Raw genomic sequence first — 16,918 nt, forward strand, 5'->3', positions numbered from 1 at the left:
GAGGGTTCATAGCATCGAAGAGGAATGTGCATCGTTGAGGAGTAAATGAATGGGAAGGACGGAGACGGTGACAAAGATGTGGGCCGCCATATCTTGATGTGCCACCACAAGTTTCCATGACATCAGTTGCGCCCATTGAAGGCGCCGTAGAAATTGGACGCCACACACTTAAAAGAGAGTGAGGGGTGAGAATTCAAAGAATGATGAATTTGGTGAAACATGTTCAACTTTAATATATATCATTTTAAATATTAATTTCATCTAAAAAATTAAACTTATAATTATCGATTAAATTTAGTATGTTCGATATAACTCTTTTAATTTTTAATGGTATTAATAATATTTTTGGCATCTTTCCTTCTTCCCGACAGATCGATTGTTTTTCTCGTACGATCTTCATTTAATCGAATTATAACTTGATCATAATTATAAAGTTTATTTTGATTTTTTTTAATTCATTCAAATCAAAATTTATTTATATAATCTAATATCATATTAGATTATTATTATTTTAATCTCATACATACATATGAATACCTTCAAGACATATTAATTATAATTTTTCAAACTGATTGGTTTTACATCAGTTTTTCAAATCAGAAAATTGTAAATTAAATAAAATCATCAGAGACAAACAAAATTAGATATTATATAAAAAGGATAATTCAGTTAAATACATTAATTTTAAAGACACGCTTACACTTGCATATAATTAGGTGGATCGATCGAGTCCGTGAGGTTGGAGAACTAGTGGTTCTTTCACCGGGGAAGGACGAACAAAACACCGTGGACCGCTGTATGCAATGTGGTGGATCGCCAACACTATCGAACTTTTGATGATACGCATTATGGATTTGGATGACCTCATAAGACCAGTGTATAGCTAGCTGTAATACCAGTAGATTTCACTAATAAAGATGAAAAGGAACGGAGGATCACAAATCAAAAGAGAAAGGGAAGAGAAGAATTGAAAGAAAGGGAGATGGCAATGAAACAGAGGAGCAGAAGATAAAATTCATGGTATTACAGCGTCTTCGATAGCGAATACCTATCGTTGTCGTCTTTTATTCATGGTGGAGCAATTGCACATCACGGCATCACAATCAATCTTAATGGATTCGTGGCATAATGCCATGTAGAATGATGGGTCAGTTCATCCTGATCGTATACGATTAAGCTCGGGATGAGAGCTTTGTGCTTTTAGTAGTGTACTGATTTGTGTTAGTAGGTCTCCTGAGCTATGCCAAACGCATGACACGACAAACACGCGAGGAAATGCTTCTACGCCCATCGATGGCTGGGCTGGCTCAAGTTAATTGCCTGTTTTACTTGCAACTCTGCATAGACCGACTGATTCCATCTCCAGCGGGGTTTAGGTCCCCATCACTCAGGTAATCGAAAGACTGATTGATGGTAACAATTATTGCGTCAACATTTGCGCAAGGACTACAACAAAACACGTAATCGGCAATTGGTTTCCGCACAAGACTGACAACATAACGATCAGAAGAGTTCGAGTTGAGACAGAAAGTATAAAAAGAAATTGTGCCGGTGAAACTACCAGTTTAATTAAACCATCCGAAGTGTGCAAATAATCAAAATAAACAAGTCATGCCGACCGGACCGGCCTGTCAGATTAATCATAGTTGGCATGATTTATTATTACAGGTTTGGAAGCCTCACGAAGTTGACCAAAAAATAGAAAAGAAAGGCATTGAGATAAGGACACCTCAACCGCAGATGCAAAATCAAAATTTTGATGGTTCTGGGAACCCCCACAGGTTGGGGCTCGTTAATTCTCCTTTGCAAACTTGATGCCCTTCTCGATGGAGGCCTTCAGCTCAGGCTTGAGCTTTTCCAAGCCCTCTTTCTCGTAATCAGACAGGGGACCAAGTCCGAGTACTTCCTCCAGTCCATTCTTTCCGAGCCTTACCTGCACGAGAGACACCGAGAAACAATTTGTCATACACAAAGAAAAGTGCTTGCCAAATAAAGATTGGTGAATCAAGGTAACAAGTAAAGCAACACCATGTAAAGAAGAACCTGATCGGGATTAACAATTCTCTACTCTATGTAAGAGGGAAGCAAAATATGCACAGAAACCAACCATCAATCACATCTGTTGAAAAATTGAAAGACCAAGGCATGCAGCTGAAAGAATACAACAATGGTTCTTTACAGAGAAATAAATACATGTGTTCCTTACCAGAAGTTATTAGACACTGAAGGACTCGAATCACCTATGATCAACAACTTCAACTAATTGCAACAATTTAGCAATCAGAATCGTGACCAACTTCTTCAGCATTATGATACAGCATTAATGTTTATGAAGTTCATAATCATGTGAACATTGTACAAGGAAGAGGTATATAGAATTTTGACAGTATTATTACTTTAAAAAAAGGGTGAAAAATGAACAGAAAAGTTGAGGAATCAGTCTGACTACTGAATATCATGGAATCAAACATTTTTCCCTTTTTATTTCCTTTTTTGGAACCAACTGCAAGACATGTGCCTCGGCTCATATTCAACTGCCAGCTACTAGAACATATATTACAAAGAGAGTAATTTGCACTACACATATTATGTGAAAATGATAAAATCCCATCCACATGAGTCGATGAGTGACACGTTGTATCACTCATCACAACCACAGTCAGATGTCAGATATAATGTCGACAGATACACTAGATTACCCACTGCAGCAACATGTAAATAGGCAGTCGCTGAGAAAACCAGCTGGTACTGCAAAATATGAGATGATATTCTACACATAGGAGTTCATCCTCGTGAACTATATGATCAAATAGATGATCTTCACAGAAAATAATTGCATTAATTATGTAGTGGTGCCAAGTTATACGGTGGGTTGTTAATGTTTGGACATTATAGCTCATTATTCTTGTTGTTGTTGATGATGATGACGATGTAGTGGTGACAAAATATCTAATTTCATGTATAAGAAAGAAGAAGATGCAGGTTGTGTGAAACAGTAATGGGTGCTAGGTAAGAAATTTCTTCCATAAAATCGATAAACCCAGAATAAGATGACAAAAGTTTGTTAAATAACCTTTGAAGCAAAGAAAGGCAGCTCTGTGATGCTTGATTGGACAAATGAACACTCCACAATGTCAGGGACTCCATTAAGACCTTTCAAGCATGCATCTGCAAAGATGGCCCCTGCATATCTGTATTAAACTGTTCCTTTAGACACAAAGAATAAACTTTAACCTTTCACAGCTTCTACTCGGATGAAATCAATAAACTTGAAATAACCAACTAGCTAATCAAAGGCAATGAAAAATGACAGTCAGACAGTACCAAGACAAATGCAGTCATGTCCAAAATTTTCTGGCTTACATTGCAAAAATTGTTAAATTGTATGGATTGTCAGATTACAAACTATTTCTAGTTAACCATAAAATATTAGACATTCACTACATTCATTTGAAAAATTAATTATACCACTACTGATGCAGATGAGCATTGAGAGAGAGTTTTGGAGATTTGCATGTATATGGATTATAGTCCTAGATAACTATATTTCCCTAGTGGTCTAAATGCCTAACTGAGGCACCTTTTTGACTTCAATATAGGGCAGTTGGTAATTAAGATAGTGATCCCTGATTCTCAATTCATCAGTTATAGAAGCCGTGATAGTTTGATGTATTATTAACCCACAAGATAACATACTAACAGCACTAAAATCAAATGACATTTTTTACTGGTATATTATACAATTAAATACATATAGTCAGCTTACCTCTCTGGAATTCAAAACACCACATAAATCCCTCATTTAAGACCTACCAATTTTTATCCACTCGCTCTATCGATTCACCTACTCTTAACTGTACAATTAAATGGATAACTACATCCAGAACAGTAAAATGAATTAAATAATTTAACAGAATAAAGTTTTTTCTGTTTATACATAAAAAGAGGGCTTATTATCCCCACTTAGTGGCAAAAGCAATCATGTGACACGTCAATAAAAGTATCATAACAAAGTTTACAAATTGCAATAGCTTTAAAGGAGCTGCGAAGATCAAAATTTAGATCTCACTTTCTCAACTGAAACTATGCAAATATAGCCTACATAACATTCAGATAACCAGTATGAAATAAATAAATGGAACCTAAGACTACAGTGCTTGAAAGTTAATCATATTATTAATACATAAAAACAAGAGTTGAAACAATATGTATAAAGACTTACGCCATAGACAAAGTTGCTGAGCCTTTCCCAGCTTTTGCCTCCACAACCTCCGTCCCACCATCCTGTGTCCTCTTTGTAAGAGCCTCGATATCATCATCAGACAAATCATTACTGGCAGGAGTTGCCTGTACAGAATTTTTAAAGCAAAAATGTCAACATTCTCAGAGTAAAACCACAAAATAAAAATCCTTATTAAGCATTAAAAAAGGCAGTTGAGGGGAGACATCAGATATAGGGCAATCACCTGAGAAAACAGTGGGAGGATGGTTATGCCAGCATGGCCACCAACAACAGGAACATTAACACCTGCATGTAATATCCCATCCATCAATTGAACACATTTCTAAGCAAAACGAAGAACAAAACAACCTATAACGAAAAAGTAGGAAGCATTACCAGCTACCGGAACCTTTGCTTTCCCAGCATAAAAAGTTTTAGCCCTGACAACGTCGAGTGTAGTGACACCGAAAAGCTTCCTCTCATCATATGTCCCCGCCTTCTTGAACACCTCAGATGCAATTGGCACAGTCGAATTCACTGGATTGCTTATCATAGTAACAACAGCCTGACAAGAGACAATAGCATGATTTAACTCCTTTTATAGATTAGAAGTCCAAAAAGTTGGGAACACTGAGATTGCGCAAAAAGAAAAAAATATGAACAAACATCTTTGCCGGTTGTGGTCACAGAAGCACATACATTAGGGCAGTACTTGGAGATGGCGGTGCATAGCGACTTCACGATGCCGGCGTTGATGTTGAAGAGATCATCACGAGTCATACCGGGTTTCCGCGGCACGCCGGCCGGGATGATCACCACATCGGAGTCCTCGAGGGCCTTGCCGAGCTGCTCGTCGCCAGCATAGCCGACGACCTACATAGTCATACAGAAATAGATCCAAAACCCTCGATCCGTTCAGATCTATTCAGGATAAGCAGGATTGAGAGAGCGGGGGGGAGGGGTGGGTGGGGGGCGGCGGGGCGAAGGTGGGGGAGAGGGGAGGAGGGGAGGAGGAGCGAGAAAAAGAAGGAGATCTGCAAACCTCAGCGCGGGTGTTGATGTGGCTGACGTCGGCGGCGACGCCAGGCGTTCCAGCGATATCGTAGAGGGCGAGGCTAGAGACGAGGGGGTTGAGCTTCATGAGGAGGGAAAGGGGCTGGCCGATCCCGCCAGCGGCGCCGAGGATCGCGACCTTACGCTCGGGGGCGGAGTCGGAGGAGAAGCGGCGGCAGGAAGAGGCGGAGGCGCCGCCCCGACGGATGGCCGACTCGAGGGATCTGATCACGAAGCGCCTCATGGTTTCAGAGAGAAGGAGAGAGAGAGATCGAGTGCGGAAGGAGGAGATGAGATGGGTCGAGGGCGCCGATCGAATAGAGGTAAGGAGGGCGAGTGCAAAATGTGCGCTAGGGCTTTTGAAGATAAAAAAGAAGCGGTGGGGAGGCGGGCGTGAACGGATCCGGTAAAGCGATCCCAATACTAAAATCGAATATAACTTTTTTACTGACATATTTCATAATAGACAAATATCTTTAAAAATTCTCATTTTTTATTTTAAAGATATAAATTTTTTAAAATATAAGATTACCTAAATCGTTATTTTATTTTGCATATATATATATATATATATATATATATAGACTTGATCGTGATGTAATATCTTAAATTTTTTTTGTGATTGTTCAAAGATTGTAAGGTGCATTGTAAGTTTGCTAAAATATATGTGATTGTGAGATTCTAAGTTAAATATTTTTTTTAATTTATTTTATTTTTTATATGTTTTAGGTTTTGGGGTTATTGACCTTTTGTTATCTATTTATTATCTAATTATTTTTTTTATTTGTAAAGTCTAAATAGCCAAAACTAAATCAGCAAAAGAAACAAAGCCCACTGTGATTTTATGTCATCAATCCATTAACTATAAGATAGAAGAAGTAGTTTATTTGGCGGACACACAAATTAGAGTCAAAGTTGGGTCTTTGGATTCATCAATCCATCAATATATCTGCTTAAATTTCCACCGCCTGATATCTCAGGTTTGTTCTTGTGGACCTCGACGGACGGTGATCGAGGCAATTTTATTTCCATTATTGTGCGGGACGCTTGCACATCTATTACGTTTGTGTTCTCCCGGTGCTTGAAGTCTCCAGCAGAACAAACGGACCCTATCGCCTTCCCCAATTTTCGCCGCCTTGCTTTTTGCTGCCCTCGAATCGTCGAACAGAACAATGGCGGCGTCGTCTGCCTCCGCCCGCCTCCATCTTCCCCTCGCCAGGCTCGAACCCTCTCTTCTTCTTCCTCCCCCGACGAGCGCTTGCAATTGCTACTTCTCCGTCTCCTACTCGCTCTCTCTTAAACCGTCGTCGTCGTCCATCTTTCTCAAACCCCTCCTCCTTCCCCGATCCCTTCGCTCCAAGCCCCTCAAGAGCCGGGCCCCTAGATCTAGCGCCTTCACGTGCCTCTTCACCGGCATCGTGGAGGAGATGGGCCACGTCGAGCGCCTCGGCCCCTCCGGGGACGATGACGGCGGCATCGAGATGCGCATCGCCGCGAGCACCGTCCTCGAAGGCGTCCAGCTCGGTGACAGCATCGCCGTCAACGGCACCTGCCTCACCGTGTCCCACTTCGACCCCGGCGCCTCCACCTTCACCGTCGGCCTCTCGCCGGAGACCCTCCGCCGGACCGCCCTCGGTGAGGTCGGCCTTGGGTCCCCCGTCAACCTCGAGCGCTCCCTGCAGCCGATATCGCGGATGGGCGGCCACATCGTGCAGGGCCACATCGACGGCACCGGCGAGATCGCGTCCTTCGTGCCCGAGGGGGACTCGCTGTGGGTGAAAGTGCGGGCCACGCCGGAGCTGCTGCGCTACGTCGTGCCCAAGGGGTTCATTGCGGTGGACGGGACGAGCCTGACGGTGGTGAAGGTGTACGAGGAGGAGGGGTGCTTCGACTTCATGTTGGTGGCCTACACACAGCAGAAGGTGGTGATCCCGCTGAAGAAGGTCGGGGATAAGGTGAACTTGGAGGTAGATATACTCGGCAAGTACGTCGAGAAGCTTCTTAGAGGCAGATTCGATGATCATTCCGCTGCTATTACTTCTTGATAGGAAACGGGAGGAGGTAATTGATTCTGATTCTTGCTCTTCAGTTTGGAGTTCTCTTTTCTTAGATTTACATGTTCTGTTTATCTATCAGTTAATCATGAAACAAGAATCTCTTATGCTTATTTATCAGTCAGTGATGATGGGATTTGGTGATCCTCCCTCCCAAGTCTTGGTGTTTGGAATAATGCACTGAAACTTCATCTTGCAAATTTGAGCATCAAAATCAAATTTTGCTTTTGATGAATGTTTTGATAGATATGGATATCATAGTTTGCCTACCTTAGAAATTTTCTGCATACTTATGTTATATACATGCATACACATTGCTGCATTCTGTACATGTACCAAAATCTTTAGTTTAATAAGCACTCTGCCTTCTATGATGAACATGAATGAATGTTATTACGAACGAATAGTGCTTCTCTTCATCATTAAGCCACCTGTGACTTTTACCAAAAGTTTACTGTGATCTTTTTGTTCAAATAACAATCAAAATGAAGTAGGGTTGGGAATAACGAATCTCGTCTCTGTTGAGACATCAGGCTTAGTCGGTGCATTATTGCACAAGTGATAGGTCTCAGATTCGAATCCACGTGTGAGCATCATATATGCCATTTGATATAATGAAAATTTCTTCTAATTTTGGAGAAAAAAAAGGATTAATGAATCTCTTTATGATTTGGTATCTAAAATGTTTGCTATGCCTGTTGTGGTTCTTCGACACAGTCTTCTCTTTCACTGACTTGTATTACAAAGACACGATGCGAAGCTAGCTAATGTTCTTGCCTGTAGTTCAAAGGCAAGAGGCATCAACATAAGCAAGCGTCCGACCCGAACATTTTAACGAGTGTGAGACTAATGCTGCCGATCTTTACCAAGGATAGTTTCACAAGACGACACTACTACCTTCTATGAGGAACATGATTGATTTATGACTATTACTTGTTCTTGAACATGATATTATGCTTCTGTCATTCTATAGTCTAACAATGTATGCTATGCCTGTTGTGGTTCTTCAAAACTGGGTTTTGTCTGTCTTATCTTCTTTGAACTTTTATTACAACTATACATAAAGCTTCACGCCTGTAGTTCAAAAAGCAAGAGGCATTAACATAAGCAACTAGCTAACTCTAACACAGCATTCTTGCCTTCTATGAAGAACAAGATTCAGATGTTCCTCTGTTTATTTTTGTGAATGACACTAAACTTTTTCTCTCGCTGTTTTTGGCATCTGCGGATAGCGCTATATTCTGTTCTAAAATGTTTCCTGTGTTTGTTGGCGGTTCTTCGACACTGGGGGTCTGGTCTGTCTTCTTTTTTTACTAACTTTTATGACAACTATACCTTCACACTTTAGCTAGCCAATGTTCCTTCCTGTAAGTTCAAAAGTAAGTGGCATCAAAATTAGTAACTGATTTTTCCCGACTCCTGAAAATAATTCTTGTTCTTCCTCTTTCCTACTTGTCGGGAGTTGTATGTCATCAGCTGATTGTAACATGGATATTCTAGGAAGAATAATACATTTATTGTGCTTGTTTTGTTTCCTTACGATTAATGGGCAATGTCACTTAATTATCATGGGCTCAACCTTCCATAAGTTAATTGTTGAGTTTAAACTGTTGATTCAAAAATGCTTAAATAAATCATAGTTAACAATAGAAATAGTTAATCCATCAACAAACACTTAAAGGTCTTTCTAAGTATCCTGTGATATGGAACGACTAAATCGGTTCATTACAATCTTTCTCACTTGAGACTTTCAGCATTTAAGATACAACATAACCCAAAATCAAATCCAGTAATAGTCCAATGAGACCTCACATCATTGCATCTTTGAACGAGTGATTAGACTCATCTAAATTATTATGCCTAGTCATATAGAGTCATATTTCACCGCATCTGATGGTTCCCCAAACTAGAGTCTCGCACCACCCTCCCACCAGAATCGATTCCTTGGCCATCAATCCCTCTCCCTCATCAGGTGGTGGTGGCACGAAGAAAGCTTTCCTTGGGGAACAAAAAAGCTAATGTCCAATGTTACCGAGTAGAGTCAATATTTTGAGGCAGTCTCCATACGTGTTCTTAAGACGAGGGTAAATTTAGGACGGACCATATGCACAATGATTGATGTTCATCGGGTGGGACGATCGGTGTGCCAACGTAGTCGCGTTGGCCACCATACACGCGTTCTGATGCCAGCTCTCATCGCCTTCCAAACACATGCTTTTGCTGTGTCGGGTTAGGATTATAAATTTGTGTATCGATATATACCCATTCGCCTATACCACCACCAGGAGAACAAGAGAGGACCAAAGAGGGAGAGAAGAGAGAGATCTGCCGCTACCATCATCATCATGAAGGCTACCGGCATCGTCACGGTCGCTTCTACGGCGATCATGGCGGCCGCCTCGTACTCGACTGCGGTGTCCGGCTCGCTCTCGGATCCCAAACTCCAAGCTCCAAACCAGGTAAGTGGGCGTCCGTCCACATCAGCTATAACGAGTAACCAAGGATGCTGTGTTCGGCTTCTCACCACGCTCCTCTCGTCCGACACCATGGAGCAGGGCCGAGAGTCGTCGTCTCAGGAGAAGCAGAAGCAGAAGCAGGAAGATGGATCGACTCCCAGATTCGACGGGTTGCGGTTCATCGAGTCGCTCGTCACCGCGCATCGATGAGGTGAGACCGCGCACCGTTTGCTGCTACCAATGATTGCACATCATTCTTCTCGACGGTGCAACTACGTTTGATCATTGCTGTTTAGTGGTTGGAGAAGGTGTAATTTTCTTCCCCCTGTTTTCTTGTTTACAATGAAACGAGAAGCACATGTTCCATGTGATGCCGCTGTTTAATCGTGGTTACGTCCTGCGGAAGTCGATCTCGTCGACCACGTTATACGCAGCCGCTCCTTGTTTTTCTCTTTTCCAATAACAAGATAACGATTACCTGATACCGTAAACGACACTGTTCCTACCCCACACAAGATCGGTCTTTTGGTTCAGTCGGTTTGCAGATACCATTACCTTCTCTAAGAGCATAAACAACAGAAAAAGGCTTCAAAAAATATTACTAATATTGTTGTTTTCCGAAGGTCATGGAAAAGTAGCTGTGTCGGTCAGAATATGTAGAACTCGGGTTCGACAATAATCAATCTATCAGCAGCTGCTAATTTTTTTCGCTTCCGGTGTTTTCCACTTGATCAATCACCGGGAGCACAGATCAAGAGACATCAGATCTAAGCATTTTACCAGACAATGTTTTCCTACAACATGTATCGTTGATTCGTCCTTGGAGTCGACCATCCGGCTCGCCAAATGACGAGTTAGTCCGAGTCGTACTACATACATCGGAATTTAGCTTATACATAGGTTGAGATTGTGAATTCTACTGGTATTCAATCTCCATATAGATAATATTGATGACGAGTTAACACTAACTACATCCGGCAACGATTCATCGAGTTCCTAGTTCGCACAAATGGATCCCAAAAAAATGCAATGAAAGATTTATGAGAGAGATGAACGCTGAAACCGAGGCCACCTCGCAAACTCTTTTATAAGGTGAGTTTACCGCATCATTACCAAGGGAAAAGAAAATGCTCCATTGGTAGTGAATTATAGCTGCGAACCCATCCCCCTTTCCGATGTTCAAATCAAATCGAAAATTGAATCAAACCAAATCAAATTTGAATTGAATTGAATTATTTATATCTCATCAATGATTCATTCACCAATGATTCTGACTATAAAAAATATTATCATGTCGTTCGTTCAATTGGAACAAGATTATGATTCGGTTCGATTAACTGAATCGATTCATTTAAAATATATATATATTTTTTTAATTTATTTAAAATTATAAACATATATATATATATATTAAAATTATTTAAAATTATAAACTAATTAATCAAATCAGATTAATTAATTTTGAATCGACTCTGACTTTCCATTATCACGAGATCAAAACCCTCCACCACTTTCCATTTGTAAAAGACATCGTAGCCGCAAACAACAGATCCCTGCTGCAGGAATCACAAAACTTATAGAGTAGGGAATACATAACGGTCCCAAGGCTATTATGATTAGGCTTCAAGCACCTTAACAGTCCTATTGAGGATCTAATGAACACCATATTATATATAGCGGCCCTCTATCACACTTACCCTATATGACTTGTTTAATTTTCCCTATTCTAGAGGAACATATTAAAACAATTAATATGTTAGCATCAATGGAGAAGCAAATAAATTCAGATGTTGCATAGCAAGAGCAGATGAATGATTTTAGTGTTTCCAATAAAGCTGCTGAAGGTTTTAGGTACCGGCCATCAAACTATGCCAACCAATATTGATTGGTATTGCTAATAAATAATTAAAAAGACAAACATCGGGATGATATCAAACAATATTGACAGTAGATTTGCTACGTGACTGAGAAGCTACTTAGCATTAAACTAAGACTCAAGAAAAACTTGGCAACAACACAATTCGACAAACCTCATCAGATTTTACTTACCTGACATCTACCGATGCAAAAGAAAGTTTCAAAAATCTATCAATGACTTCCGCATAATAATCACAGACATCCTGCCAACTTCCAGTATCATTTTGACTAAAAGATTGGCTTTGAAACATGCTGCTTCCTCCCAGCAAATGTTGTGGCAAAAAGGGCTCTGTAAGAGTATGATTTCAACAGAAATATTTGCCTCCTCCTAACAAATGTGGTGGCAGAGAAGGGTTCTCCAAATGTATTTGATCCATGAATGGCAAATTCAGTCTAAAGAAAGACGGCAATCTGCTGCATCATTATGAATGCAGGCGGGTCATCGTTAGTCCATGTGTCACACTTATTCACTAGCTAAGAAGATGAATCATAGACAAAGTCATCATCTTCTACCTATTGTCGTTCCACTCATTCACTAGCTAAGAAGATGAATCATAGACAAAGTCATCATCTTCTACCTATTGTTGTTCCACTCGGGGACAATCTCTTAACACCAGATGAAGTATCACCAAGGGAGATCTAGATAAAAAAAACACAGTATTATGAGTTCATGACACCAGTAATTTCTAAAGATCCCCAATCTATCTTTGCCACACCTCGTGTTACCCAGATCACCCACCCTCTTCATACTTCGGAGTTGCCTGCGCCATTCATATTGCAAAGTTACATGCTCCATCAGCAAGAAAAAAAGAGATGACAAAGCTGCTTCATCCAACCATGATTTGGCAGGCTAAGATGTTCATTTTTCCACAGAGAACTTCTCGAGGTTGCAGTAATTGCCTATCGCTATCTATTCTTACTCCCCCAGCTGGCCTTCCCAACGACATGGCAAAGCCACCAGAACAACCTAACAGGTTACTACGGAATCACGCAAAAGATAAATAAATCCCCACCATCTAGTTTAAACTTTAAAGGCCATAACAAGTCCAAACAAACTTGGACATTGCCATGATTTCAGAAAGAATACGATAAACTTCATCGGTCGATTAGAAAGCACATTTCCACCAAATGGTGCTTGAGAACACTTGAATCAGTAAGATCGAGGTCACTCTGGCTATCAGAGGTAACAAGAGGGAAAACGAGAACTACAGTGACACAAGTCCTCATGTGGCTGCATTCTTTTTGCCCTTAGGCATGGAAAGGCATATGGTCAAACAAGCAATCTACAATCATCTTAAATATATCAACCGAACAAGATTATCACAAAATCATTGAGATAATGAATACCTGCTAATATGAAGACAACAAAAATGATTGTAATCACACAAATGTTTACCAATGCCTCTCCAAATACATATGGAAATTTAAGCTAAGGCTTCTTGAGGCTTATGAGGACAATCCTTTGTAAAAATTCTCTAGAATTTCACTGAAGACCTGAAAAGGAGACATGCCTATGACCACAAAACTTCTGTTTCGACCTAGACGAAGATAAGAACCATTTCAAGTTATTGTTGGATTGAAATCAAAAGTATTGAAATCTGCATACCAAGAATCCTTAAGGATACTAAATTAATTGTTATGACAGCACAGTGCGACAAAAGCATCATCATGATCAGATAGACAGTCTCTTTTACACCACCAGTAATCATCATAGGATTTTAAGACCATCCAAGCATCTGTGTACTTATTTCTATATTATACCCAAACTCCAGCAGCAGACTTGCAAGAAACGGAATCGACATCAAATTCAAGACATAGATAGAAGGAAAGGCAAGCCAGACCTTATTCGATCCTTCCACCGCTTAGATCTTGTCGATGTCCTCGTCCTCGAACTCGATGTAGTCATCAGCGGCGCCCTCCTCCTCTTCATCCAGTCCTCCGATGCCTTCGTTGAGGCGGGTGTTCTCGGGGAGCTCCCCGTAGGCCTTGAGGAGACGGGCCTCGTCGGGCATGTACTTGAATATGACGTCGGCCTTGTCGTCCTGGTAGTCGCGGAGGCCGACGAGGATGATGTCGCCGGCGGCGATCCAGACCTTCTTGTGCATCTTACCGCGGATGTGGCAGAGCCGCTTGCTGCCGTCGATGCACATGGCCTCGCAGCGGCCGTTGCCGAGCATCCGAAGGACCTGGGCGTACTCCTGGCCGTCCTCCTTGAAGACCAGCTCGCGCTTCTCGTCGTCGGCCTCGTTCTTACCGCGCTTGCGGTTCTTCCCTCCCTTACCCTTGTTCTTCGGCATCCTTCGCGACCGTCGATCGAAACCCTAACCCTCCTCCTCGATCCTTCTAGTCTCCGCTCCTTTCCTTCGAGCAGCCTTTGTTCGGTCCTCAAAAAGGATCGCGTGAAGGCCACGCAATACGAAAACTTGTGTGACACGCTTTTATTCTACCTATATATATCATGGACGTTCGGAGGAGATGATCTCCGTTAATCTGGCGTTGCACGCATCTCGGAGCAAGCCCAAATTGTAGGCGCCATGTAATTGCAGGTAGCATTGCTCAGTAACTTTTTATTTACATAAACATAGATAATTATTAATTATTATTTCTATAGATGATAAAATAAGAAAAAAAAATTCATGTAAGATGATGTCAAGATATATTGTCACTGGTAAAACATTATTATTAATTTGGTTTAGTGACTAATTATCCTTTTCAAAATTGCTAATAATGTCATTTGTACTCTAATGGTTTAGCTCATTCCGCGTCGTAGGTCTAATCGTCTGTGCCTTCTCTTAATTAATTATCAAGCAATTGCAATAAGTGAATTGACGACATGGAGCGATCACAGATTTGCAATGCGGATCCAAATCGGACCGTGTTGATCCGATTAGACGAACCATCGGCACCGCAATGGAGACCAAGACGTCGCTTAATCTGTCGCAGCACGAATCTCGAAGCATGCAACCCAAATCGGCATATATAATTTAGGTATTACCAAATGAATATAGCAGGAAGGTACCTCAAAGATGATAAACTTCAGCACTGTTAGGATTGTAGAGCTTACTAGGATTGTAGAACTTGCTGCAAGGATTCTACATATATAATTTGAGCCAAAACTAATAATTTCTTTTTAATTATTGATTTGGGCTCAATGATCTAATTGTCCAATCCAAGATATGGACCCAATAGAGACTGAGATCCCATGATTAATTATCCTAAAAAAGATCTTAAAATTCTTAAATGCACTTTGAATTGTGCCTTTGTAAAATCAATTATTATCTTTAGAGTTGAAAAAAAAGTTTTATGTATTCTCAAAGGAAAATATTTTAATTTTGAATCTCTTGTGATAATTTCTTTGGGCTCTTCTTATGACATCAATCTATTAGTATTAGACATGATTATTTGATTCATCTAATTGAGTTGACCAAACCTACCAAATTTCTAAAATGTATTTATATTTGAAAACCAAACATCACTCGTATCTAAACAAATATTGTTTAGATACTCAAGGAAATAAAAAATTTTACATGAGAAAATAAAATTTTAAAGAGAAATTAGACTATACAACAAAAGGTCATATACGAGAAAAATAGAAATTTATCTTGATAATTTATCTAGGCTTTTTTTTAATCTTTAATAGAAAAGTCATGTTGCATAATGTTGGACGGTGCAATTGTCAAGTCATTTAAAGCAAAGACCTAAACATCGATGCTTCTTTTTGTGTGCATTGATCGCTCCACCTATGTTAACTTGCAACCATTGATTAGATCAATTATCATTTGATAAATCTATGCATGCTTATAAGTACATCAAACGGTGCAAAGTGTCCCAAATCATGGACTGTTTTTTCCCCAATATTACTCCCAAAATTTTTATTTCAAATCAACATGAGTTAGCGACCAAAAGAAAAGAAAAGAAAAAAACATTAGTTTTTTATTATAATACCTCTTTGTTTTTGCTCGATCGATCGTCCATCGATCTGTAGGTTGTCCGAAAAATCCTCGTGATAGTCTCGAGTAGTAGTTGCGCAGTACTGAGGTGCCCAAGATGGCTCCAAGAAAGTCTTTTATATGGCTTCCGAGGATCCGAGGTGGATTTCAGTCTCCTCGATGGGTTCCTACACAAATGTTAGTGTGAGGAAGAGTTTCCTGACCCGACTTTTTTTGACACATAAGTTAGCTTTTTTTTTTTTTTGGTTACGTGGAATGCGAAAGGTTTTAGAGAAAGGTTCAACTCCTAAACAAGTGTGAAGGTTTGATTTTTATACCTGGTGGATCGAGGGGATTGTTTGTAACTATCGTAATAACCTCCTTTTGGTGTTTTGTCTAGAAGGACGATATACTCGAATGATCTTCTACGAATTATTGTTCACGAAGATCGACTAAATGAGAACATACCTAAATGATCATTTAGGGACCATGTGAGTCGATAGGTCCGGATTACTATCACCTCCTAATGGCGTTAGATCATGTTTCTCAAACAAAACGTAGGATTAATATTAATCCCATACAATGATGGTTTATGTATCATTGCCACTGCTACATCATACCAAACATCAACTAATTACCTTTAAATGCTTGTGAACTAATTATAACACTAAAAAATATGATTATAGGGATTCGTGTTCTTCCAAGCATGATAGAATATGTTGGTTATTGGACTGACAACCCATATGTTCTGTCCAAGGTGGGCTTTATCAGCCCACAGCCCACCTCCTTTGACTTAACCCTATATCAAAGTTAGGGAGTGTGTGATGGCTACGAAAATAGGAGAGAAAAAGGCAACGAGGGAGAAGGCTGCAACCACGTGATTCCAAAGAAAAGAAGGAGAACAAAACAGAAAAACAAGAGAAAGAAAGGAAAAAAAAACAAGGACAACATAGAGAAACTGTTCTCAATCATCTAGTAGTGTTTTTATCTCAGGATAAATTGGATCAACAGTACATTCTTACTGTGATTACTTGAGGAAAATTTAGATATTGTGCACAATAACTTTATCCTTATATCACAGTTATTCTCTTATAATTATTGTTAGGGTTTTGAGGAAGAGATTGAGATTTATATATTCATTATTCTTATAGTGGATTATCTCTAGTTTGTGTTGTGATTTTTACCCTTCATTTTGAAAGGGTTTTTCATATAAATCTTGATATTCTATTTGATTGTGATTCTATTTAATTCCGCTACATATTAGTATTTATTTATATATAAAAATTT

The 16,918-nt window shown here is 40.0% G+C and overlaps 4 protein-coding genes across 4 annotated transcripts; 2 read left to right on the forward strand and 2 right to left on the reverse strand.

Annotated features, from left to right (window-relative positions):
- Nucleotides 1–1,533: 1,533 nt before the first annotated feature.
- LOC135644349 (malate dehydrogenase, mitochondrial-like) lies at nucleotides 1,534–5,634 on the reverse strand. The gene is made up of 7 exons (XM_065161845.1): nucleotides 5,265–5,634; nucleotides 4,922–5,095; nucleotides 4,619–4,787; nucleotides 4,467–4,528; nucleotides 4,223–4,347; nucleotides 3,074–3,191; nucleotides 1,534–1,933 (listed from the first exon to the last, which is right to left on the reverse strand). Exons 1-7 carry the CDS (start codon nucleotides 5,517–5,519, stop codon nucleotides 1,793–1,795), a joined length of 1,044 nt encoding a protein of 347 aa, XP_065017917.1. The 5' UTR covers nucleotides 5,520–5,634; the 3' UTR covers nucleotides 1,534–1,792.
- A 688-nt stretch (nucleotides 5,635–6,322) lies between these two features.
- Nucleotides 6,323–10,156, forward strand: LOC135644354 (riboflavin synthase-like). Its single transcript, XM_065161851.1, has 2 exons — nucleotides 6,323–7,336; nucleotides 8,113–10,156. Exon 1 carries the CDS (start codon nucleotides 6,448–6,450, stop codon nucleotides 7,318–7,320), a length of 873 nt encoding a protein of 290 aa, XP_065017923.1. The 5' UTR covers nucleotides 6,323–6,447; the 3' UTR covers nucleotides 7,321–7,336; nucleotides 8,113–10,156.
- On the forward strand, nucleotides 9,675–9,995 carry LOC135672041 (uncharacterized). The gene has a single exon (XM_065180497.1). It carries the CDS (start codon nucleotides 9,675–9,677, stop codon nucleotides 9,993–9,995), a length of 321 nt encoding a protein of 106 aa, XP_065036569.1.
- A 3,196-nt stretch (nucleotides 10,157–13,352) lies between the features above and the next one.
- Nucleotides 13,353–14,116, reverse strand: LOC135644355 (eukaryotic translation initiation factor 1A). The gene has a single exon (XM_065161858.1). It carries the CDS (start codon nucleotides 13,997–13,999, stop codon nucleotides 13,565–13,567), a length of 435 nt encoding a protein of 144 aa, XP_065017930.1. The 5' UTR covers nucleotides 14,000–14,116; the 3' UTR covers nucleotides 13,353–13,564.
- Between the last annotated feature and the right edge of the window lie 2,802 nt (nucleotides 14,117–16,918).

This window comes from Musa acuminata, chromosome BXJ1-4, assembly GCF_036884655.1.
Source record: "Musa acuminata AAA Group cultivar baxijiao chromosome BXJ1-4, Cavendish_Baxijiao_AAA, whole genome shotgun sequence".
Classification (NCBI taxonomy): Eukaryota; Viridiplantae; Streptophyta; class Magnoliopsida; order Zingiberales; family Musaceae; genus Musa; species Musa acuminata.

Bases quoted from the DNA above. Each gene is read 5' to 3' on its own strand.
- LOC135644349 (XM_065161845.1), bottom strand. From the start codon at position 5,519: ATGAGGCGCTTCGTGATCAGATCCCTCGAGTCGGCCATCCGTCGGGGC. The intron at 4,788-4,921 runs GTATGTGCTTCT...GTCTCTTGTCAG, and splicing joins TCTCCAAGTACTGCCCTAAT to GCTGTTGTTACTATGATAAG. The intron at 3,192-4,222 runs GTAAGTCTTTAT...AGTTTAATACAG, and splicing joins TCAGCAACTTTGTCTATGGC to ATATGCAGGGGCCATCTTTG.
- LOC135644354 (XM_065161851.1), top strand. From the start codon at position 6,448: ATGGCGGCGTCGTCTGCCTCCGCCCGCCTCCATCTTCCCCTCGCCAGG.
- LOC135672041 (XM_065180497.1), top strand. From the start codon at position 9,675: ATGAAGGCTACCGGCATCGTCACGGTCGCTTCTACGGCGATCATGGCG.
- LOC135644355 (XM_065161858.1), bottom strand. From the start codon at position 13,999: ATGCCGAAGAACAAGGGTAAGGGAGGGAAGAACCGCAAGCGCGGTAAG.